The sequence below is a fragment of the Megalopta genalis genome, chromosome 3, assembly GCF_051020955.1.
Source record: "Megalopta genalis isolate 19385.01 chromosome 3, iyMegGena1_principal, whole genome shotgun sequence".
NCBI classification, from domain to species: Eukaryota; Metazoa; Arthropoda; class Insecta; order Hymenoptera; family Halictidae; genus Megalopta; species Megalopta genalis.
This window is the reverse complement of record NC_135015.1, coordinates 22,223,041-22,247,192: the sequence shown is the minus strand read 5'-3', so window position 1 is coordinate 22,247,192 and position 24,152 is coordinate 22,223,041. Positions and strand designations below refer to the sequence as shown.

The 24,152-nt window shown below is 48.3% G+C and overlaps 2 protein-coding genes across 5 annotated transcripts in view; one reads left to right on the top strand and one right to left on the bottom strand.

Annotated features, from left to right (window-relative positions):
• LOC117218985 (icarapin-like) overlaps window positions 1-10,542 on the bottom strand; it is a 35,340-nt gene extending 24,798 nt beyond the window's left edge. Inside the window, exon 1 of the mRNA XM_033467785.2 lies at window positions 10,266-10,542. Within this exon, the coding sequence (XP_033323676.2) occupies window positions 10,266-10,332 (67 nt within the window). The 5' untranslated portion in view covers window positions 10,333-10,542. The remainder of the gene's footprint in view (window positions 1-10,265) is intronic.
• Window positions 10,543-13,463: 2,921 nt separating this feature from the next.
• Window positions 13,464-24,152, top strand: part of iav (transient receptor potential cation channel subfamily V iav) — a 42,125-nt gene continuing 31,436 nt past the window's right edge. For all 4 annotated transcript variants that reach the window (XM_033467782.2, XM_033467781.2, XM_033467780.2 and 1 more), the window contains exons 1-2: window positions 13,464-17,597; window positions 17,827-18,052. In XM_033467782.2, the coding sequence (XP_033323673.2) occupies window positions 16,776-17,597; window positions 17,827-18,052 (1,048 nt within the window). In that variant the 5' untranslated portion in view covers window positions 13,464-16,775. The remainder of the gene's footprint in view (window positions 17,598-17,826; window positions 18,053-24,152) is intronic.

The window sequence follows — 24,152 nt, the reverse complement described above, 5'->3', positions numbered from 1 at the left end:
TTTAAAGACGAGTTTTCCTCCGACGAGCGTTTTCTTATTGTCGACGATAATTGACGCAGAGAGTTACAAAGCAGCGACAGAAAGAACAAGGAACATAATTGCGTATTGGAAATTTGTACGTCCAAGCGAAGCGAATGCAATTTTTCTGTGAAACTTGAAAATGAATTTCTATCGTACGCCGAACTTTGGTAGGATCTGTCTAGATGGTAAGACGATTACAAAAATCATTGTTACGATCCGCCGAATAGCCGTTGAAAATTTTGCAAGACGATCGACCGAGCGTCTGTCCGAACGAAACGGAAATCCTGAAAGGTTCGTGAAATTAGTGCGCGCTCTGCTATTTATTATTTGTCCATCTCGTTCGCGCATAACCGGTCGTTCTCTCGCGGAGGTGTTACCTCGTCTCGTCTGGCTAGGATCGAAGCGTTAATGCGCGAAGTTCTGCGTGAAAAGTTTCAAGGAATTCCATTAAATCGAAAGTTTTCGTGGCTTATTAACATCTCGTTAGAGAAGAGGAGGACTAACGGTTTAGAGAGATTTCCAGCTCCTCTCCATTTCGGAGATGGAATATCTTACCGCTCTGCTTCTCGGAGACGTTTAATATCACGCTATTAAATAGTTCGCGACATATTTTTCCATATTCGCGTGCCATAATATCCCGTGAAATCGAGTCGGTGCGATATCTAGTTGGAAATTCGTTTCGCGCGCACACGCGCGATTTTATTAGCAATTTTGAAATAACCGGTAAGGCGCGGTCCATTTTCTGTTACTCGAATACACGAATGGCGCGATATTAACGGAAGTCAATTTATTCGAATCGATTACATCGTTGTGCCGGCGAGAAGGAATCGCGAGCCTACTCGTTGTTAGCAGAGCGATTACGAATAAAGCTCTCTTCTAGGATTTCCTATCGACGCGATATTAACGGTCGCCGAGAGACCCGTATTTTCCTACGTTTATGGAAAGAGAATTTTTCACGCGAGATTCGCGAATCACAAAGAACGCGGTACGCGTTCAATTTGTCACTCGATAAACCGAAGCTCTCGTACGCGCAAAGTTCCCCGAGGCAGCATTAAGCCGCATAATCGTCTACGAGTCTGCATCGAACATTAACATATATATATATAAGTACGTACACACGTAGCACGAAGGACTCAATATTATCGTAGAGAGTTACGTGGTGCTTTTACGTAACGCAAGCTGCATTGAATTTGTCATACGTATACATGTACACGAGTACGTTCTCGTAAGTTCGCTTAAATTGCCATTCAATTGCCTATCGACTAGTGTACGGTGCTAAGCAACTTGCTGTGCAACCGATACACGATTCGCACGCAATTTGCGCTTCTACCCTGAATAAATCAACCGCGCGTTCATTTTAATACGTATTTATCATCCCGAACAGTTTACCTTGCTCGTTCAGAATCTACGCGATTTACGAAGCGTAAACATAGTTTTACGGCAAGCTTCAAAGCGTAGCGCAACATTAATTTCGCTGTAGGACGCGTGCTCGTTCGAGTTGCACGCGGATTCATAGAACATTTATTAGAATCATAGACGCGAATAATTGATATCCACGTTTCGGTGGTCGACCGGTTCTTTCCCTGTTGCAAAAGTACAACTGCCCCCCCCCCCTCACCGTTTCGTTGTCCATCGCACGGACATCCATCGATTTTTCAAAAGCGTTCGATACACCGGTAACATCGACTTAAATGCAAGTTGCACGTACGTAGTTCGAAGCCAGAACAAAAGTTCGATCCTGACATGGTCTTCCTTGCGATAGATCGCAACTTATCTGGAACACGAAGCACCACTATTTCGCAGATGTACGTATCCCATGTTCCGTTGAGTACGGAATATTGTACTCGTCCAGCTTATGGAATTATAAACCCAATCGTCGGCGACGCGTCGAAGCTTGCCAACCATTTTTTTTCCAGGAGGCACGCCGAGATAGGCATAGGATACCAGTTTTAAGTGATTCCGGTCGACGATTGCAACGACAACTTCGAGCAGGATGCTAGCAAAAACGAAACCCTGCTGCTTCTACCGCCGTTCGAGGCGTCGGAACCGTCGGTTATATTTCGATACGGGCCTCGATTAATTTCTTCGAGCGGTGATTCGGACCGAGTTTCGACGTTCGCGTACAATCTTCGTTTCGCATCGAAACGTGGACACGGTCTTCTCTGGCTACAATCTCGCGCAATAATTTATTCGAGAAGCAAAATGCTCGGCAAATTTCCTCCACGAATATCCGACTATCTTTGCGCGCAATTTTCCCGGAAAAAATTCATTTTCGCCGAGATCTCCGGTCCACGCTCCCGCGGAACAGACTGTACACCGAACACACAATACCTGGCCGTTTCAGAAAAAGGGGATAACGAGTACGGGATAAAACAAGCGTAACGGTCGGACAGGTGACAGGTTAAGCTATCTAAACGATAAAGAGTATCTTATCGCTCCCACCCCTCGCTGACAATGGTGACTATCGTGCGTCTCGAGAGTTCCCATAATCGTAAAGTAAATCGTTGATAACGCGTCTGATCATTCCGTTCTAAACCCAGCGAGAGAGATAGATAAATAGAGAAAGAGGGAGAGAGAGAGAGAGAGAGAGAGAGAGAGAGAGAGAAGAGAGAGGAGAGAGGAGAGAGAGAAAGAGCAGCGCTATTATACAGATTCGAGCCGAAGGACGGCAAACGAATGCGATGATCATCGCCTGTGGGGGAAAAAGTATGGCGGGCAGGAAAAGTGCCGGGGGTGTACCCCCTTTTTTCATTTAAATTACTCGAAGGCGGTAGTGCCGCGACGCGGCCGGCATACCTAATGGCCGCATATTGTGCGCTGCCACTGCCACTCAAGGCGAGCTGAGTCGAGCCGAGTCGAGCCGAGCCGAAGGCCACTACGCCACTACGCCACTACGTCAACGGCTCGACCGGGCTGTTCTCGACAGGAAAATAATACGAGTTGGCCATAATCCGTGGCTGCGCCTCGCGCACGGCTACGGCACACGTACACGACCACGATCGTCGCCTTGCCGGGGGTTAGCTGGCCGAAGGAACGCGGATCGTGAAACGTGCAACGAACTGCACCGACGAAGACAACGCCGGGCACGACGCACCCAGACCCGGACTCGTCGTTCCGCACACAGGATACCGAAAAGTCAACAACATAACCGGTCGTTCGCAAACATCGCGCGGTGGTCTGAAACGCGATTCTAGCCGACAGGGAGAGGTCACGGACTTCGAGTCACCGATTGCAATGAAGTTTCTTTGTTGCCGCATCGGTCGTAAAGGTATTCGATGTTTAAATTGCAAACACGACCGGTCGAAAAAATATTCATCGAAATCGGTGACCCAAAGTCCGTGACCTCTTCTCGCGAGTTGCACGATTTTGGTTCTCGTATCTCCCTCTATGGGAGTGCATGGACGAGAAGGGCCCGTTTATTTCTTATATTTCGCGTTATTTGTATTTATTCGTGATCTTTTCTCGCTCGTTCGTTAGGGCAAACAAAGATGCGAAAGCTTTGCGAAGTAAAAGTAATGCGAAGCACGAGGAAGCATTGTAGTTTTTTTTGTCCAGCGATTTTGTATTTAAGCGAAGCGTAAAAATTGTTTAGAACGTATATGGATCGACCGAAGATCCCGGCAGAGTGCTGTGGTTTTATAAAATTTTGCAGGATGCAACGATGCGTGCATACGGTCAGAATACTTTCCCACCACGTTTCAGTCGATTCAAGTTTATACGCGACGCTTCGGTGGTCAGATCGCGGTAAACAAGTATGCGTGCAGTTTATTCGCGATAACTAGACTACGGGTCTTCGCGAATTCACCGTATACGCGAGCTTTTAAAATGCAAGGACACGCGCATAAAATAGTCGCACATTTACTATATTATTATCAGAGAGAGATGTCGCGGTTGGTAAACGAAATGTTTCCATTAGAACGATTTTTACAAAGGAATTTGTACAATTAAAAATTCGCATAAAGTTTCGCAATCCGATGTAACGATCGCTAGACCACAGATAATTATGCAAATTGAAGTTTACAAGCGTGATTCGACCGAAGCAGAAATCGCGTGGAAGATTTTATTAAACGATGTTCGCGAGGATCGCGTTCGCTCGGATTTGGTTAATGTTTCTATTATGACGAGCTTCCTGGTGCGGATTGTTCTACAAAATACATAAAGACCGGCGTAATCGTAAATTCTATCGTTCGTTACTTGTTATCGTTATGTGCCTCTTTGTCGGGACGTTCGTCGATGCTCGTAAAGTAACATCACGCACACAGATGCTCAGGCACGATTACCGCGTTTTATTTACACAGAGATTCGATCTTAATGGTTGGGTAAACCGAAGGTGAATCTTGCTCACTTCAAATAAGACAAATGATAATGTATGCTGGATTCACAGAACACATATGGGACGGGGTGCTTATGTAACTATGTCAAGCCATTGTTCGGACCGGTTCGATATGGAACACGATGTGTGTACATACCTCGAAGAGAGGAAGCGTCGCGGACTGTTTTTCGATAGGTAGTCGCGATCGGATCAACGATCCGCGACACCGAGTTCATGGATTATCGCTAGACCGCGGGTTTCGCGCATTTATGGCAAACGCGAATCCGCGAAATAGAAAAGTGGAACGAATTTACGAATTTCGATGCATTATTTTCGACGCGCCGAAGCTAGTTATCGACGATCGACTCGGGCAATGTTTCGTTTCGCGCAAAGATCCGCGGTCGAGAATAACGACCGATCGAAGAACCGAAAGACCGTTTCGAAGAACATTTTTTTCCAAAATGGAAACAACGGTGGATGGAACGCGCGCACGCTACATTCTCGCATAACGCGGACAACGTTCTACGTAGATCGATTCGAAGCGATAGAAAACTTCGAAACGCAGTCATCGGAAAGGGAAAAGAGGAACATTATTATCGGACGTTGACCAGCAATTTGTATGTAGATGAAGCAAAATATTTTTAAAGACGCGCAACGGCGCACGAAGATGGATATCGCGAGAAATTGGCTTCGGGAAAAAATGTCTGACAAAATCGGATGCTCGAAAATGCGAAGAATTGGCTGAAATTAAACGAAGATAAATTATTACGTAGATGCGGACGTTTCATTCTGGCACGATGATCGTTCGTCGATCGTTGCGAGCACTTTTTACGTTCTCATTACGCACGAACGTATCTCGTGCGGCACTGTGTACGGGAATAAAGCGCATCGGAGCGGGCAGGTTGCGATTCAAAAATTGAAATTCAGTCGAACGAAGCAAACCCTTGCTCGGCCCTGTTCGCGTCGTTCGATGTAATTTCATCGGGAAAGTTGGTAGATGTAGACAGCGAGCAAAACGCGTACACGTCCAATGAACCGAGCAACTGACAATGAGCGTGACTGTGACACGAGACCGCGCGGGGGGAAACGCAAACATCCGTGTATGCTTGCCATGGATGCGTGAACGCGTGTGCGCAGCCGGAGGAAAAAAGGTAAAAAGCTTCCCGGTAAGGTGGTACGCGCTGACTGGGGAAAGAAAAGCGGGCACGACGCGGTGAATAAACTAATTAATGATCGAACGACGTCGCGAACGGTAATTAGTAGCGTGTTCTATTCGCTGGACGATCGAACTCGCCGATTAAACCGTCGATCTTTATTCGCTTACGGGAAAATTGACCAGGCGACGTTCAGGGCAATATTCGTATCGTTCGATTCGGGCAAATTCGTGAAAGAGAAGCGACGACTTTTCGTTCGGATAACAGAAAGAACAGAAATAGATACATTTGCGAATGCAAGAATTTAGATAATAGACGTACGTGTTTAGATAAATACAAGCTTGTAATAGATCTTACAAGCCGGTGTACCGTAGCAATTAACGATAAAACATCTCTTTGATTCGTCGATGATAGCACGCGAGAGTTAGGTCAGGAGGAGCGCGGCCAGTGAACTATCGTGCAAGAGTTTTAGCTGTTATTAGACCGAAAGCAAGCCTGAAACTGCGGTCTCGTATCCTCGATTGTTCGTGCTACATATTTCCACCGCGGATTTTATGCATTTCCGCACAATGTGCGCGATAGAGAACCGGTCGTCCCGTCCGATGCGGGCGACGCTGCTAGCCGCGATGTCTGCCGAACGGACTTCGACTTCCTTTAAGCCCAGGGTTCCAACGAACCGATGGACGACGGTTACCGATTTCGAGGCGCGAGCACGGCCAACAACGAATGTCGAACGGTATCAAAATCATTTGAAACTTAAACAGAAAATTGTTAATAAACGCGAGGTTACGATCGAACGCGCTGCAATTTCATCCACTTGTTCGGCAGCTATCAATTTAATCGCTTAATTCTAAATGAGTGTTGATTGACGTAGCACCGCTGCGAACACACACTGTGTTCAAGTGCAATCGCAATCCCCATCTTATTGGGGAACATGTGGGTCGTGAACATTTTGCTAGTAATTGCGTCGTAGCTGCGAGGATGCATGGATCAGAAACTTGTAAGTGCCCGGTATCAAGAAAAATGGTGTAACCATCGCGAATCCAAGGTAAGTTTCGGTAACGCGGCGATAAGTTCTCGCGGCACTTCCGCCCCGTGTACGCGTCCGCGACCGCGGTATATCATCGAGGGATCGCGGAATAAACATGCTAACGGTCGAGTATAATGTGCGTAGATATATTTTAAAAAGTCAGACAGAGCGACCGTATTGGGGCGCGGTCCGTAAATATCTCCGAATATACGGCGGATGCCGGAATATTTATACAGGCGCGCGCACCGCGCTCCGCTTGGATTAGAATTTGCCGAGATTAATGGTGTTGGTGCGCAACTGATACAGCATACGTTCGCGAGACGGAAGGAGCAACAGTAGTTTTTGATTTCGGAGACAACGATGGAGCAAAGAAGCGCAGAATTCGGCAACGGCGAAGCCGCATAGCTCCGCGTACACGAGTCTTTCGTCGATACGAAAAGCAAACGATGCAAATTATTCTCCGATCTTACAGTATAATGCTAGCCAAGCATTTTACGAAACCTTGCAGCGTTTTCGAGCATAATAATTTATTCTTTGTAAACGGTATTATAAGTTTCGATCTATCGAAGCCCGGTGTAGCGTTGCCGTAACGCGGATCAACGTTGTTTGTACAATGAAATAAAAAGGGGGCTGCGCCGAGTTTGAAACTGATCGCAACAGCTATCGAGGGAGATTAGTTTGCAGGAATTACCGACCATTTTCCTTTTGTGCGACAGATTCGCTTCCGAGCGAGTTCGAGATCTCCGAGCATTAGGCGTGTCGGTGAGGTACCGAGTGCTAATCTATGTGTACACGTACCGAAAACTGTTCCGTCCGTATCGCTTGTAGGAAACAACGGCTATGCGGATAGAAAGTTCGTATCGTTCCGCGATTGTGCCGGAAGCTAACGAAACCAACCGCACGAATAATTTTTTCAAGGTTATATCGAAAAGGTGCACCAAACGAGGCGGCATTTGTTTCGCAATGATGCGATAAGCAAGATGCGCATTTAGCAAATGGACGTTTGCAATGATTCGCGAGTACGTTCGATACAGGCATACTTTGAAATTCTTTCAACCTTTTTCCTGTTTCAAATTTCAGCATCTAATTTTCGCTATAAATGGAATAGAACCCGCAGTCTGGATGCGAATCCTCGCCATATTTGAAACTAGTTCCACGAGGAGGGTGTTCCCGTTAAATTCCGTGTAGACGCGAACCGAAGACCGTAAATGTTGTTTCGCAACGTGATTGCATCTGCCTGGACGGCACAGCCAACCTTGTTTTGCAACGCTGTCGTGAACATCGCGGTGTTCCACCGGCTCGGTTTTGAAATATGCAATGATATTGATATCGATAGCGATTTCGTTGGAGCCGCGGGGTTACGGCTCGCGTAAACATTCTAATCGCATGGTCCAACGGAAAAATCCATCGATCAACCCTCGGACCTTTTTTCGCCGAGCGGTGGACGACGCTTAGATTTTTTCCTCGACGAAATTGGACGATCGAGAAGTTAACTTTAATAACGCGGAATGGACGATATCGTGGCGCGAGTAACGTCAACGAACGTGCGATAAGTTTTGGCACGCTAAACACTTTTTATCGAAACTGCGTGAAATCGGCCAGCGCCGGGAAAGAGCTAATCGGGGATCGCCAATTAATCAGAATTAAACGTTCTTCTGCGTGATTATCTTCGGAGAAAAAAATAGCCACCGATTAAACGAGCTCTTTCCCGTCTTGCAAAAATCATGTCGGCATTAATTAATCAGGTCCACGTTCCGAACGGATTTCACAATTACTGCGAAGCCCGAGACTCTTCGAGAACTATTCTCTGCCTCTGTCTTTCTACCTGTGTCTCTCCCGTCTCTCGCCTCCCACTCGCAATCAGTCTCCCCCCCCCCCCCTCCCTCCCTGCCCCTCCTTCTTCGCACACGCGCACGGTCGAGAACCACTTTAAATGTATCAAGTTGGAAATTTCTTGGTGTCACGGTAAGCAGCAGAAATTCAACGTTCATAAAATCGTTTCTCATATATTGCAATATGTTGCAATTCTTGCGAAATGAAAACTGCTGCATTTGACAAATAGCTTTCGGCCGTAGGCTGTTCGCGCGAATCAAGCGCTTTGCGAACTTTGCGAAAAATATTTGCTAGGCATTATCGGTACACGCGGCTGCCGCGACGTTTTATCGATCTTCGCAAATTCATTTTCGTCGCGGTCGAAACGTCCGCGTAGAACAGCGGAAAAACCGAAGATACGATGCTCTTCTCGAGTAATTGGTTCCTTATCTCGAACGAGGGTTTAATTCTGCGCGCACGTAAAGCGCGGAACGTGCAGCAATTATGCGTTGCGATGCGCACGAAGTACTATTCGAGTTCTATTCGGTTACGCGTATTCCATTGTGATCGTACCGCGTGAAAACCAGCCTTTCGATCGACCGTCGTCGATGCGCTGTTCGCGATTCAGCTTATCAACGATCCAAATGTCGCCGACGAAACTGAGCCGATCGATGACTTTTTAGCGCGGAATGAAAATTCGTAATTTAAGTACCGGGAAGCGTAACTTTGTTATTGCTTCGTACAGAAGTTACAGCTTTAATTTGTACAGCGTATTAGGACGGGCATACGAATTATACCGCAGTGGAAATAAAGCAGACATATGCCAATTGGCAATTCTCCCGCTTACTTAGCGCAGAGAACGGGAGAGTGTGTATACGTATACTTGCGGGTACGACCATCTCGTATACAACTTTCCGCATAAAACTGCATAAAACAACGGGGAGCCAGCATCTCCTGATTTGCGAAGTTTTATGGTAAGATGACTTCGTTCTGGCACGAAAATACCCGCTACGGGAAAAGTTAAACCCGTTTACAAATGCATACATATATATGTATACGTATACGCCTAGGTATTATATAGATCGCGAAACGCGAGATTAATAGACAACGCGCGCGGCATTCGCGAATTATGAAAAGCAATTGGCTCGTCGTAAACACGAATCCTTCCTCTTGTTATTTATATTTATATATTTATATCTATATATATATATTTTTTATGGCCTATGCGAAGGTTAAATAACCTTGGAGAGTCCCTCGTTTTGTTAATACAGCTGAAAAATGTAGCGCCGCGATTGTAACTAATTATAGCACAAGAACAAGATATAAACGTAATAATTGGCGCGGAAAGAAACAACTTTCGCGAGCGGAAAGAGCGCGAGATTTCGCACAGGAACCACGCGAAACCCCTAATTTTGAAACAAGCAGTCTCGAGACGGTGATTCCCAGGGGCCCGGAATCGCAATCCCGATTTAAATATCCCGGGGCGTGCGCACTCAACGCTTGCGACACTTCGACCTCGGCCATCCTATATCCCATCTCATCCCATCTGGAATATATTTCACCCTCGCGCGTGCTCTCTCCGCGCATGCTCGTCTCGCTCGGATCCGGATCCGGATCCGGATCCGGATCAGCTTTACTCGACCACTCGACTCACGTCACGCGAGACAACATCGCGAATATGGCGAGAATAATTTCGAAGGAATGCCATCGAACGTTTGTCGCGTTCGCCGCTCGAAAGCAGAGTCTCGTCGACTCGCGAAAGAATGATTCGTCCCTAGGGTCGTGGAAGACAACCGATCTCCGATAAAAATACCATGAAAAAATCGGGACACCGTGCCGCGCCATTCGTGTCCTCGATCATCGTTCCGTCGATGTATACGCGTTGCACGTTAGTCGCGCGGAGGAGTAAAGTAAGATGAAAAATGTGTTCGCTCACCGGGGAAACTGTTCGCGCACGCGACGAGGCACGCCGCGACGAGTAGAACACCACCGAGTGTCTTCATGCTGCTTCGTGGTTCGCTGCGCTGCGCTCTGCGTAAATGCCGCTCGGCAAAGTTTCTTCGGCGAGGACTCGTCAACTACTGGCGGGCTTTCGGTCTCTGCGATCTGCGAACCGCGAACCGGACTGTCACAGAACACGCGAGGGGATCAGGGTCACTCACAGAACCAGCTCACTGAAACTCGCTGACACTTTGCGCCACGACGTTTGTCTCGTGCCACTCTATATATGTCCGGCGGCCCGCCGCTCGGCCAATCCCCGGCGGCCTCAGGTGTGCTGGCCTGGTCACGTGACCGCATGGCGCGCCGCTTGACTCACGCGAAGCTTCTCGGTACGCCCAACAAATAAACCTAACCTAATCCAACCTCTCGTCGGAACCGCGAGACCGCGATCATTTAACCGACTGAACGAACGTAATTTCTGTGAACATCATTCCGCGGTTCGTGTCAAATTGCACCGGGTGCCCGATAACAATAGCGGTAGCATGTTTCTTCGCGGTCTTCTGGGAATCGCTAATAAGAGACTTCGTCCAGAGATGGTTGGTCGTACACGCGTACCTGCTGACACAGAAGAGTATACGAGCGTAATCCGATTGATTATCTCTGTATAATGGCGCCGAGCGATTGCATAATCCGCTAGATGAAAAGTTCTAGTAATGCAGTCGGGGGTTAGAGCAGATTGCTTTATAGGTTAACGCGTTATAGGTTAATGCGTATCCCGGTATCCGTTTAACGGATACCGGGAATTCTGGGTACAAGGTGCAACTGTCGAATACGCGATCGACGTTTGATCGATTGGCAGTCGTTGCGGTGGATAGCTTTATGGAAAATGAAAACTTTTACGTATCGCGGTGAACGGAAGCTCAGATTTTCTCGAACGTTGACACCGTTTTAAGTTTTGTTTAATCGATTCTCTCGAAAAGCTGTCGGAGAGATAAGACGTAAGTCGTGGTAATTAACAATTAGAAAGAAATGGTTCCAATCGAAGTGAACTCTCATCGATGCTCGAACGGCGGACATTTTTGGTTAAGAAAATAACTACGTAAAACTATATGGTATGTTCTCGTCGAGTCAATTATGTTTTTACCGTTGATTCTGTGATGCCTATTTTAAGAAAAATTCGTCTTGCCAAGAAACACCGAGGCAAGGAATACTGTAGCCGATATAGCAAGTTTAGTCGCAGAACAATGCCGATTCCTCGAAACTATCCGATACAACAGGCTTCCACCTGTATTCCGCAATACAGGTTTGCCGCTGCTAAACTTTACATAAATTATCTTAGTTACCGGTTACTCGACGTTTAGACAGGTTGCTCAAAAGTCAAAGTCTTGTAACGTTTTAGAACGATTACTAACGATCGCGTAATCGCTCCGTGTCGCTAATTAGCCGTATAATCAGCCGTATACCTAATTTGTTTTCCCGCTTCCTGAACGATTTTATCCACATTAAGACTTTCGTCGTCGATCCCAAGAAAGTGTTTAAAACAGAAAACACACGTATTACCTCGCGTCTTGTATCGAATATTTACGAAATGTCTCACGTTCTATATGAACAGACGGATTGGGACCTCGGTGTTTGCAATCGACATCGTTTTGAATTGCGAGAAAACATTCGAGCCTGATATCGATACACGAACAAATTATTTGTTCTCTGTACAGTGAATTCGCTCCGACTTACAAAGGATTTGAAAACTTACGACCGTGGATGGCCAACTCGTTTCACGCATAAATATGTATGACGTATTTCCTACATAGATTATAATCGTTTAAAGCGCAGGTTGTTGGGCAATGAATGGCCGGAAATTCGAGTGGCGTTTCCTCGTGACAATGTAAAAGCAGAATTAAAAATGACGATATATCGCGGGTTCCGTTCTGTTTTCAAGTTGTTGACGATTAACTCTCTCTCTCTCTCTCTCTCTCTCTCTTTCTCCCTCTTTTTTTCGCTGCAACGTCGCTATGCATACACTTTTCCTGACCCGATTTCCGCGCGACTCTATTGGCGCATCACAGAGACGGTAACCGATTTTTATTCTACATTGTCATGGGTTATCAGCTGTTGTCGAACACGGAAAATTAAATATTGAATATTTGCAGTAACTAGACCGTGGATTTATGTGCATTTGTAACATGGGCTGGTTTGCACGAGGATAACGACGAAAAATGATTCATTATTTCGCGTGCTTAAACACATTTTCCTCTTTCAGGTTTTTTTCCATCCGTAAAATACTCATAGAATATAGTTAATACATTTCATATTTTACACACGCATAGGACCACGTACGCGATCTGTGTGCGCCCGTTAAAATAGATCATGCGATCACGCAATACAAGTGGAAAGTTTCATTAACGTAACGCGCAAGTGCGATCGCGTCTGTTACTTATATCTTGCAGCGAATTTTCGAGATGTTTGCTCGTAACGGAAGATGACGGATGATCGTGTACGCGCGATCGTATCTCGAACGGATTTTACGCAATCTACGATACCGAATAGATGGAATATAAAAAAGTAGAAAGATTTAAAGATTACCCGATTCTCGCCGGTAACGTAACAGTTGACCAAGAAAATTCGTACGAAGAGCCGTGGATCCAATCACGGCGACAAATACAACGTAAATGATTTTTCATAATTGCGATATCGTCCAATGAAATTCGCACAAATGTCACGACCGCGGCCGCGCACGGATTCAACAATGCGAATAATACTCATTCTCGTCACGTTACAATTGTTGTCGGATGGAGATAAGAACGAGATCGTGGCTGTTTAGAGAGCAAGATCGACGATTCACTGGCCGCGCCAAATTCGAAACAGCTTTGCAACGACGGGGACATTTCCGGTGTTTCATATAAACCTAAAGCTGTGCCGATAATACGTTTACATCGTGATTTCGACGAGCCGTCCGGTCTCTTTCCAACAATGACACGCCTTTTTTCTCTCCTTTATGCCCAAATATGTTAAAACAAACATGTCCTTGGACCGGCAGAGACGACACCGCAACCGGTTGCGATTCGCCTGCCGACTTTCTTACTTACATTTTCGTTTGTTTCTCGCATCGTTTTCATTTCGCTGTTTTTGTCGCACACGCTGAAGCAAGTTGCAGGCTACGATGCATTTTCAGTTGGACTTCGACCGTCCAGCGCAAAGCATTCTTTGGTGTCGCACAAGCAAAACAGTGCGAACATTCGAAGCGGTCGTTGAAGCAAATTATAAAGTACAGAATTACAAAATGCTTCGACGAAGCATTGTAAGGCGATCTTTTTGTATCCACGGAATTATATCACGGAAGATACCGTATCGCGAAATGTTTGCTAAGAATAAGTGTTCGGTTTTCAATGCGTATAAATAGTTACCTCTTTTTATCGGTGAATGATGCAATGACTGTGCGCACACGTATACAGCGATGGGATTGGTACCCGCAGCGCAACGCGGCGCGCGACGCACATGTTGAGTCATCCGGACCGAAGATAATGTAATTACATCGTTCGTGGATGCAGCTATGTATGTACACGTTTTCTTTAGACGCGCATTGTCTTGCTTCTAAACGCTGTCGCGTCCTCGAGACTCGCGTTCGAACCGCTCGCGGTCGCGCTCCGTTCGCGGAAAGCGTGAAACAATATGTAACGACGATTTTAACGAAGGCAATTTATTAACATCGATTTTGCAATTTTGTCAAGTTGTAATCGCAGGAATTTCTATATTTCACTTCGATAAATTCGCATCGCGATAAATTACTTCGACCGCTAAATAATGAATCGTACCGAGCAACAATTTTGCAAACGGTTCGCGCTGTCGCTAGACCGCGGATTTTAATGGAAAATAAAAATTGTTTTAATCGGCAAAGTAGGGGAGCTTCGAAATTCGAAATTCGAATGGTTTCGCAGTTTTGTATTCGAGGTATGCGTCGTAAATGCATAAATCTTTGTCTATCGGCTGTCCATCGTGCTCGATACAGCAATTTTCTGGAAACGCGTTTGTTTACATAGCATACACGTGGAAAATGGTCGCGGTTCGTCTTGCAGATAACGATACAGCTAAACGACATATTGGGTTGCTGGATCGGTTCTGTCGCTTACGTTTCAACCGCAGTTTGATCTTGAACGCTTTTTCCTACGCGCGCGTTTTGCATCATTTTACAGTCACGCTTGCCTCCTTTCGGGCGCGCGTCGAATTTCTTAACACGCTTTTAATTCGACCTATTCTTCGACAAACGAAATAATTATTTTCGAGATGCCAACCACAAGTGCTATTTTACATCTCGCATTTACGATACAGGATGCCACGTTCGAGCGCGCGTGGTAGATAATGTCGCAAGTGTATCGACGAGCGATTTAAATCGTTCGACAAAAATTAGAATTTGAGAAAAGTTTCCTTCGTCGAGATCAACGCCTGCCATAAATACGCGAAGATCCGAGCGAAGCTACGAAAAGATCGTCGCGACAATTGCAAACTACGTACAATTCGATCGTTGCATTTGCAATTTAACCGGCGACATCTGCAACGCGTTCTTTGCGGATCGACCGGGCACAATATTTAATCGTTCGTTAATAAACCGCCGGAAACGATTACGTTTAAAGAACATGCTTTGTCCGTGGCCGGGCTTTGTCGAGCGTAAGCGTTCGGTGACAAGTGGCAAAATACACGACAAACACGCGCCAAGCGTAACACGTCACCGCGTGAAATCGTTTCGTTTCGGTTCGTTCGATTGATTTTCCGTATTTACGATATGGACCGAACGCGATGTAACCGCCTCGCCACGAGTGCGTGTCCCTCCGAACGATCCACTATTTGGCTTGGAAAACATAATGCGTGCACAGACCTTCGCGCTACGCTCGTTCTCTTTTCAATTGCGGTTATTTACGTTTGTGTGGAGCAAATGACACACGTACACGCGTCACCGATCCGCGCTTACTCATCCGCGCGCGTTAAATTCGAAAGGTGTTTTCCGGCTTCCATTCGGACGACGCGACGACGCGACACGACCGATGACAGTACCTTGTTCCGCGATCATCGGCGCGACGCGGAACGCTGAACGGTGTTTGCGGCACTCGTTCGTTACCTTCCATGAAAAATTCGCTGTCGCGATACTTTCTTGTGCTTCCTAAAGCGGGACAATTGATCGCTTGTCGTATCATTCTCTTCGGAACAACGACGAATACAACCTTTTCGATCGTAATCGTTTCTTAGAATGGAAAGAATGCTCGAGCTTGCCACGGAGAGACGGAACGACCGATTTCGCATTTCTTATTTTAAAATTGCTGTCTCACGAAGACATATTTTTATAACAGAAAGCAACTTGGGTTTTTCTTGCTCGAACAAGGAATATATTATAAAATGTGTATCGACACCCTTTTGTCCCCTCGGTCTACCCCTCGGTCCGCGCTTTCTCTACGACATAGTTTCGTTAGAAAATTGCTGACAAAATGAATTAAAATAAACCACGAGCGAGTCCTTCCACTTAGAAAGTTTAATTAAATCGGCGTTTACGGTGCAGCGTGAGAGAGATAATAAATCACGCGCATCCCTTGCGACCAACTTGTTTCAATTATTCGCTCGGCAATCTGTCTCTCGCGCGTCTTGAAATAATACTACGCGCAACGTTGGCAATTATTTTTGGTAGATCGACCATTTCCGTCCAGAGCTCGGAAATTCGTACGAAGTCGCTCGCATCCCTTTCGTTCGAATAGCCTGCGGGTCAACGCGTTCGAGCTTCGCGCATCTATAATTATGCATCGGGACTACGTCGACTGGCATCAACGTTTGGACGTCAGAAATCGTGTCAAGGTCGAACGATCGAAAAGCGGTACGAACACTGGTTCGCGGATTTAGAAGCGTCGAAGAATCCGTTAAAAAAAGGACGCGATCGATCGCTCGGAACAATGTTTTTTGTTCTCGAGCCGGACCATTCCATGGTCCAGGAAGAACGAAACGCGTGGACACACACCGTTCGTCGAAAGCGCGCCGTCCAAAAGCCGAAATTCGGCGTAAAAAGGCGAAAGGCGAGAGGCGAGGATGTCAGCCGTCACCCAGTGACCCTACCGTGTCTAGCGGTGCCAGGTACAGCTTATAGATTGGCTGGCGTGCCCCGTGCAGTTGCTGTACTTCGGGAACGTAGTTCCACCTGTGTGCCACGTTCGGTCGGTCTGCAGGGGTCTCGAGGGCTGTATCGAGGGAGTCGATCACGGTTAGCCGCGCACCGAAGTACTCCCGGGTCCGTTGGATATAGCGTCGAAAAATGGGAAAACCCTGGTCCTCGAGGATACCCGAAAACACTCGTCCGAGGAGATCGCACTCGGGTGTCGGTTGATAAGAGTCGGCCGTGTCGGTTCGTAGAGAGAAGAGTCGTCTCGCGAGTGGACGAAGAAGCGAGCGAGAGAAGAGCACAGAGAGGGGGAGGAAGGGAAACACCGTTCGAGGACGCGGAGGAACCGGTGTCGCGGAGGGGGATGTCTGAATGGGTGGTGTCTGCTCCTGTCGAGGACGCGACAGCCAGGTCAACGCCGGCTCGATCCTTGACCGTGTGATCAGCCAAGCGAGCAACGAAGACCAATGTCTGCTGTACCGGCTGGCCAATTACAAGAAGAGCGGCGAGCTGATCGAGTCGTACAATCTGGGCGGGCAGACCGAGGTCGAGAAGCTGATCAGGGATCAGTTCGGCGTGCTGATGTACGCCGACGGGAAGGGTCAGGCGATCAACCGCGCCGAGTACCTGCGCTGGAAATTTCGGGACATCGAGCAGGTCGTGCTGCCGATAGAGGCCTCCCTGTCGAGGTTCGACCCGCTGGCTCAATGGAACGATCACGAGGCGTGCTGGCAGATGCAGTACAGGGGCTCCCTCGGAGAGACTCTCCTGCACGTGCTGATCATATGCGACACGAGGACGCACACGCGGATCGCTCGGATCCTGCTCAAGTGCTTCCCGCAATTGGCGATCGACGTCGTCGAGGGCGAGGAATACCTCGGCGCCAGCGCCCTCCATCTCGCCATCGCGTACAACAACAACGAGCTCGTCCAGGACCTGGTCGAGGCCGGCGCGATCATCTCGCAGCGAGCCATCGGCAGCTTCTTCCTGCCCAGGGATCAGCAAAGAATGCGTCCCGCGAAGACCACCGATTACGAGGGACTGGCTTACTTGGGCGAGTACCCTCTCGCCTGGGCCGCCTGTTGTGCCAACGAGAGCGTTTATAACCTGCTGCTCGACTCCGGCGCCGATCCCGACGAGCAGGACTCGTTCGGCAACATGATCCTTCACATGGTGGTGGTTTGCGACAAGTTGGTACGTGATATATGATGTAACCGACGTCGCGAGCGTTTTCAACCCCTTTGTTCGAGCGCTCGATCCGAACTCTAATCTTTCAACGGTCGGTTCGACTCGTTGGCTCCGCGAATCGGCTGGAACGAGAAGCGCGCGCGGTTTCGCGATCGGGGACGTTTTTTCGTCGGATATCGAAACTGCCGCCTCGAAATCGGTGGATCGATTACAAAATCGTGGTTGTATTACGTAGGACATGTTTGGGTATGCGCTGCGTCATCCGAAGCTTCCCGCTCGCAATGGGATTGCGAATGCTGCCGGGCTGACCCCGTTGACGCTCGCTTGCCAGCTGGGCCGTGCAGAGGTCTTTCGGGAGATGTTGGAGCTGTCTGCACGGGAATTCTGGCGCTACAGTAATATCACCTGCTCGGCGTACCCCCTCAATGCACTCGACACGCTGTTACCCGATGGCAGAACAAGTACGTCGTAATGCTAATCGAATTACACGGTTTTGAGAATCGTCGGCTGGGATTCGTCGTTCGGGAGCATGCTGAAGTAGCCACTCACTTTGTGACGTGCCTTCGTATAATTGTCAGGACTCAAGGCCGAATCGTTCTTGAGTAGTTGCCGAGTGGTTTCGCCGATCCTATATACGTAATCGACCTCTTTTTCTTCGAATCTGCATCGATGCTTCTTTCGGTCCTCGTAGGAATTTTATGGATCTCGAATTAATATCTTCTCCCGCGAGATCTTCCGTTTAACGGTCGTCTCGTTGTCGGTCGGACCCAAGGTGTAAACGTTGTTACTCGACTTTTTCTAGTTCTCTTCCGACAATTTATTAGATTTCCACGGGTCTCGTTAACCCCTTGCACCGCATTTGTCGTCGAAAAGGTCCAACGTTCGAGGGTTGATTCGTCGCGAGATAAAAATCGGTAAAATCAATCGATGGCGATTGCAAAAATACACGAGGATTTTTGCGGAGGGTAGGTTGGTCGCGCAGGTTGCGTTATCGAGCGAAAAGTTAATATCCCGTCGCCTAATTTCCATGAAATTCGTCTCCGATAGAGAGACGCGTCGCGCCAGCCAACCGCCTTTTCGCGATCTGCATATAAAGAGAGAGAAAGAGAGAGAGAGAGAGAGAGAGAGAGAGAGAGGAAGAGGAAGAGAGTTAGTCGGCTGTGGAGTCGGACTTTTGCCAAATTGTATCGAAGTTTCGGCTCTCGCCTGGATCGGGCGCGTCGCGCCGCAACGGTGTAAAGTGGGATGTATGTGTGGCGCCTATCGACGAGTTTTCTAGACGTTTCGGTGATTCATAGAATGCTGGATGCCTGGAAGATTGCGACGCAGGCGGCGATCGTCGACGAGCGGCGAGCGGCGTGCGGCGTGCGGCGTGCGGCGAGCGGCGAGCGGAGGAGGGTAGGAACGAAGACAAGGGAAAGCGGGTCGTTGCAGGATGCAATTACGGCCATTTAACGAAGTTTCGAAATTAGCCGCCGACGCGACGCGGAGTTGGGTGCTCGCGTTTCATTTAGTTTCGGAATCCATTATCCCTTCGCCCTCCTCTCCTCCGCGGCTCTCCACCCTCTTCGTCCTCTCCGACCTCTTGCTCCTCTCCCCGTGCTGCTCCTCTTCCGGCCCCTTGCTACTCGGGCATCTTTGCCGCGGCGTGAATGTCGTTCGATGGATTCAGCGGCGACGGCGACGACGACGACGACGACGACGACGACGGCGACGGCGACGGGGCGAGACGATATGGCATGGAGCGGTAGCGCGAAGGGTAACTCCGCTGTTATACCGGTATATATCAGGGGTAGCGAACTTTCGGCTTACTCCTTCCTACGGGCACGCTTAATTACTCTAAGCTAAGGCCAGCCATCCGGGGTCCGTCAGTTAGTTGGCCAACGGAGTCGGTTCGCCAACGAGTAAGCCAGTCAGCCATTCGAGTCAAGATGCCGCCCTTCTTGCCAGCGTTTTCTCTTCTCTATCGTCTCCCTCTCTCTCGGTTTCCCTTATTTACTGTCTCTCTCGTACCATTCTCTCTCCTCTATCGTCTCTTTCTCGCCCCCTTTCGTACCCTGTTCTTTTAAAGATCCTTTATCTTCTCCCGCTGCGATTCGAGAAAAAGGAGGCAACGAAAAAGCGCGAAACGCCGCGCCCCGGCCGAGGTAGATAGGGAAGTTTCTTAAAATTGTTCAACATCCTTAGCGCACCTCCGTCACTTTTCCTCCGTTTCGTCCTTGCCTCTGACGCGTCTTTGGTCAGGACGAAATTATTCAGAGACCTTTCTCCCGGCTGCTTCGCCGTTGCCTTTCACCCCTCGTTTCCTTTCAAAGAAACGACTATTCGCGGTACCATCGGAAACGAGATTTCTCAAAGAATTTTTAGGCGCCTTCCTAGCACGTGGCTTTGATTGCGAGACGATTCTTGAGAATTTTCAGCGTCGACGTTAAGATCGCGAGATTCGATGGTCTTCGAAATTAGGAGCGTACGGTTTCGGACACGTTATTCCGAGATATCGATATTTAACGTTCCGGGAGCACGATTCGAAGGTATTGGACTGCGGAAGAAATCATTTTTGGGAACCGGAGGAAATACGAGGAAATACGTATTTCCGAAATCCGTCTCTCCATCTTTGCTGTGATCTCGTTGAAAGAATTTGGAAAATATCGCTCGAATGCTCGGAACTCTGGGCAAAAAAAATAACAGAAAAAAAGATGACCGATCGAACCGACGCGGCGAAGCAGCGCCGAAATCCGCCATAATGAAAGATAAAACGCCGGGAAGGTAATATTTTGGTGTTCGGTATTGTCGGTCGCGGAAGCGAAGAAAAAAGGGAAAAAAGGATGAAAGAGAAAAGAACAAAATGAAATGGAAGCTGCACTCTGTCCCGGCGCGGCGGGATTGATCAATGAAATTTCTGACGCCCCTTTGTGTCGGGACTCGGGAATCGCGACCGGGACCGGGACCCGACGAGAGTCTGTGACGCGTGTGCGCGTTTACGAGGGCAACGGTTTCTAATACAATCTGCCGGCACATTACATCACCGGGCGATCGACTTTTGATATCCCCCGATCGAATTAAGCCGGGAAAGATGACTTAAATGGATTACCAGGTGAGGGGAGCGTATGGATGGCAGTCTCCGCTAAAACGTTAATAATTATCCGAGCACAGCACTTAGGGTTGATTATCAGCGATAACTGGCAGCGAGACGAGCAAAGGCGAGTCGTTACTCAATTATCGTTCGACGTTCGTTTTTGTGGGGCACGGGGGCCTTTCGCGTCGATCCGGAATCGCCGCGACGCGCCGCGACGCGCCGTGACGCACCGCGATGGGAGAGTTTGCGGAATCGTCGGGGAAAACTTCTCGGCGCGGTCTCCGCTCGGTCTCCGGACTCCCGGGCTCCGGAGTTGGATATAATTACGAGTTACGGTAACGACTATGTATTAGTAAGTTGGTCGTGTGTGCAAAGTTCGGACTTCTCGCTGACCGTCCAGAAGAATATCTGCTTTATTTATCGAGCGAACGTCTCCGCGCCGGGCGTCCGAAACTTCTAACTACAGTTTGCTCGAATAAAAAGCGCCAAATTCCGTGCAGACCGCCGGAAAGTTCCGAGGATAGTTTCGGTATAGCGAGTAGCGTGAAATTCGTCGAGTCTATACGGAGGTTCTAGAAAGTGCTCGAGCGCGCCGAATTTCTGACAAATTGTCGATAAAGCTGAAACAACGCTGCTCGCGTTTGGCACGGACCATCGATCGATATCCGGTCGATACGAGTCGATCTTTGCCAGATGTATTAACCTGTACGGATCGTCGGGATGCGGTTTTCTTTGAAACGCCGACTTCGATCTTTCCGTTTGTACGATACTCGAGCAGTCGTCGAGCGGTCCTCGAGCCGGTTGGAGGAAGAAAAGCCGCGGATCGCAAAAATATTAGTTCTCGCTGCAATTGGAAGATTAATTCTAGCAACTCGTTCTCGAATTGAAAACACACGAGCAACTACGAAGATAAGGAGACGACGCCGACGGAGGGTTCTCACGGGAGAACGAACGAACCGGAGCCGATTATTCGAGCGACATTCGACGCGCGAGCCGGCATAGTTGCCTGTTCTACGAATCGAAGAGTAGAAGCGAATCCCTGTCGTTTCGTAAATAACGATCGCGGGACAAATCTTGCTCCGAGGCAGGAGGTTTCGACAAAATTCTGGCAACGCGAAGGGGGCATTCTTGCGCGAGCCGTAGATATAATTTACTTCGACTACTGGCGCAGTTAACTGTATATCAAGGAAACGTAGACCGCGCGGAACGTTGCCATATTTTATGCCGCATTTACGAAGCCGCGCTTCGCGAATCTGCTTAACAAAATCATGGTCGTTCCGCGGTCGCGGTTAACTCGAAAATTAATGGTGGAAATGTACGGAGAACATCGATGCGAACGAAACTGCGAGGTTCGCCGAAGATGCCGCGCTTCTCGAGATTTCTGTCGGACGTATTTTGCAAAAATTCCCAACATCGACGTTTGGAAGGACGAAGACATTTTTAACACGCTTATGTTTTCTTCGTAATCGTAAACGGTCGTTACGACTCGGCTTCAACGGTAGAGAGCAAGCAAACAAAATACAGCATTACTCGGTGCTACGCGATACGTATGTTTTCTCGATTGGCAACAACAAATAATGCGTTCGAACGCGGGCAAGTGTTTTTTATTCTCTGTTGAAATCGATTTTTGATTCGCTTCGAGTTTACGCGTTTATGACAACAACGAGGACGCCGTTGCGCCACTTTCGGTATAACGCTAAAATCGTGAAATGCAGCTGCTTCGGAAACCGTGTCTCTCGCGTAAAGATCCGTCTGGCAACGGTACTCGAGACTCCGCGAAGCATCGAACAGCCATTAGACAATTACGTATGCGCTGCTCGCGAGGCACTAAGCAGCTTATCGATTAGGCGCAATAATTGCCGCTGAACTATCGGCGATTCGGCGATTCGACGATTCGAGTCACGGTCGGATGCTCCGGTCATCGGTAGGATCGTTTCAGAAGACAGAATCGAATGGTAGTTTGGATGGCTCGACGCGAGGTGGGGCGGCTGATAGTCGTTGCAATTTTGCTTGCACATCTGAAATTCAATTTCCTCGGGCAAAAGCTGTCGGGAAAGTTCTCATCGATGCCAGCGCAGTCCGGACACCGGAGAGGAGAGAAAGAGAAAGAGGGAGAGAGAGAGAGAGAGCGAGAGAGAGAGAGAGAGAGAGAGGGAGGGAGGGAGAGGATAGAGAGCATCGACAACAGACGCATAAGTCGAACAGCGTTAAAATGTTTCCCAGAAAATATCGAATAGGACCGAAAACTTCCGTGACGCCTTAAGTCACCGTGAAAGCAGCTTTGCTTCGGTCGTTGAGTGATTAAAGAGTCTGGGAGCATGATCGACTGGGACGATCGTCTTAGTATTTGACGCGTCGCGAGTCGCGTCGCTTCGGGCGTTCCACGGCGTTCCACGGCGTTCCAACGTTCCGACCGTTCCGGCGTTCCAGCGACTTTAGGACCGATCGATGCGCATCCACCGAGTTTTCGAAAGTCCGAAACGAAACCTTAATATTTCACCGGGAAGTTGGCCGAACAAACTTCGACAATCAATACGTATGACACGGACGCAAATTCGCCGATGGTCGTGCAATATTTGTCAGCCGTCTGCGTCTTCGGCGACGTTGACATTCGTTCTACTAACTATTTCTGGAACGAAGTTCGAGCGGATCCTTGCTAATCCGTCGATAAATAAAGGATTCGGTAACCAATCGGTGCATAGAAAATCTTTATTGTCGAAACCTTCGCTCGATAAACCAATCGCTTTACAACTAACTTTAGAATGAATTAATTATAGCCGCATGCTCTGGAACGGATATCGATTCGTTTCCGAAGATACCGAATGCGCAACCAATATGGAAATATTGATGGAACGGTCGAATAACGTTCGAATACATAATCCTTGGAGCGTCGAACAACGATGTATCCTTGTTTCTTGACGCAATTTTAATATAACCAAAGGGCGGTAAATGGGTCAAGGTACTCGTTCTAATCGCGTTGGTTTCTCTTTAAACAACAGCGACGCAACGGTAATTATATTCTGGGTCCGAGTAGACCCGAGCCACGAATCGCTAATTAAATACAAGTTGCCACGAATCGCTAGGTATTGGCTATGCGTCGGACACGCACGATTCCGCAGGTGGCAAACTGCAGGCTGCAGGCTCGAGGAGTTCGACTCGCGAAAATTGCGTTCCATCGCGCGTCCTGAAGTTCAGCGCGACGCTCGAAGTTCATCCCGTTTTACATTAGTCATACTTTCGAAAAGCATTTAGCGCTCGCATTTATGGGTCCGGCGAAATTCAAACGCTGCATCGAACTAACATTAGCTGACTTTGGTGGGACGTGGCGGCGGCGGCAAGTTTGGCAACTAGATTAACGATTCCCCGGAATTCTTCGGGCGCGGAAGTAGCGCAAAGTTTTATCTTCGCATGCAAGAAAGTTTAGGGTCGCACGTGGCCTGGCGACGGAAAAAGCCGCTCCGTCCGCGCCGGCGTCGGCGTCGGCG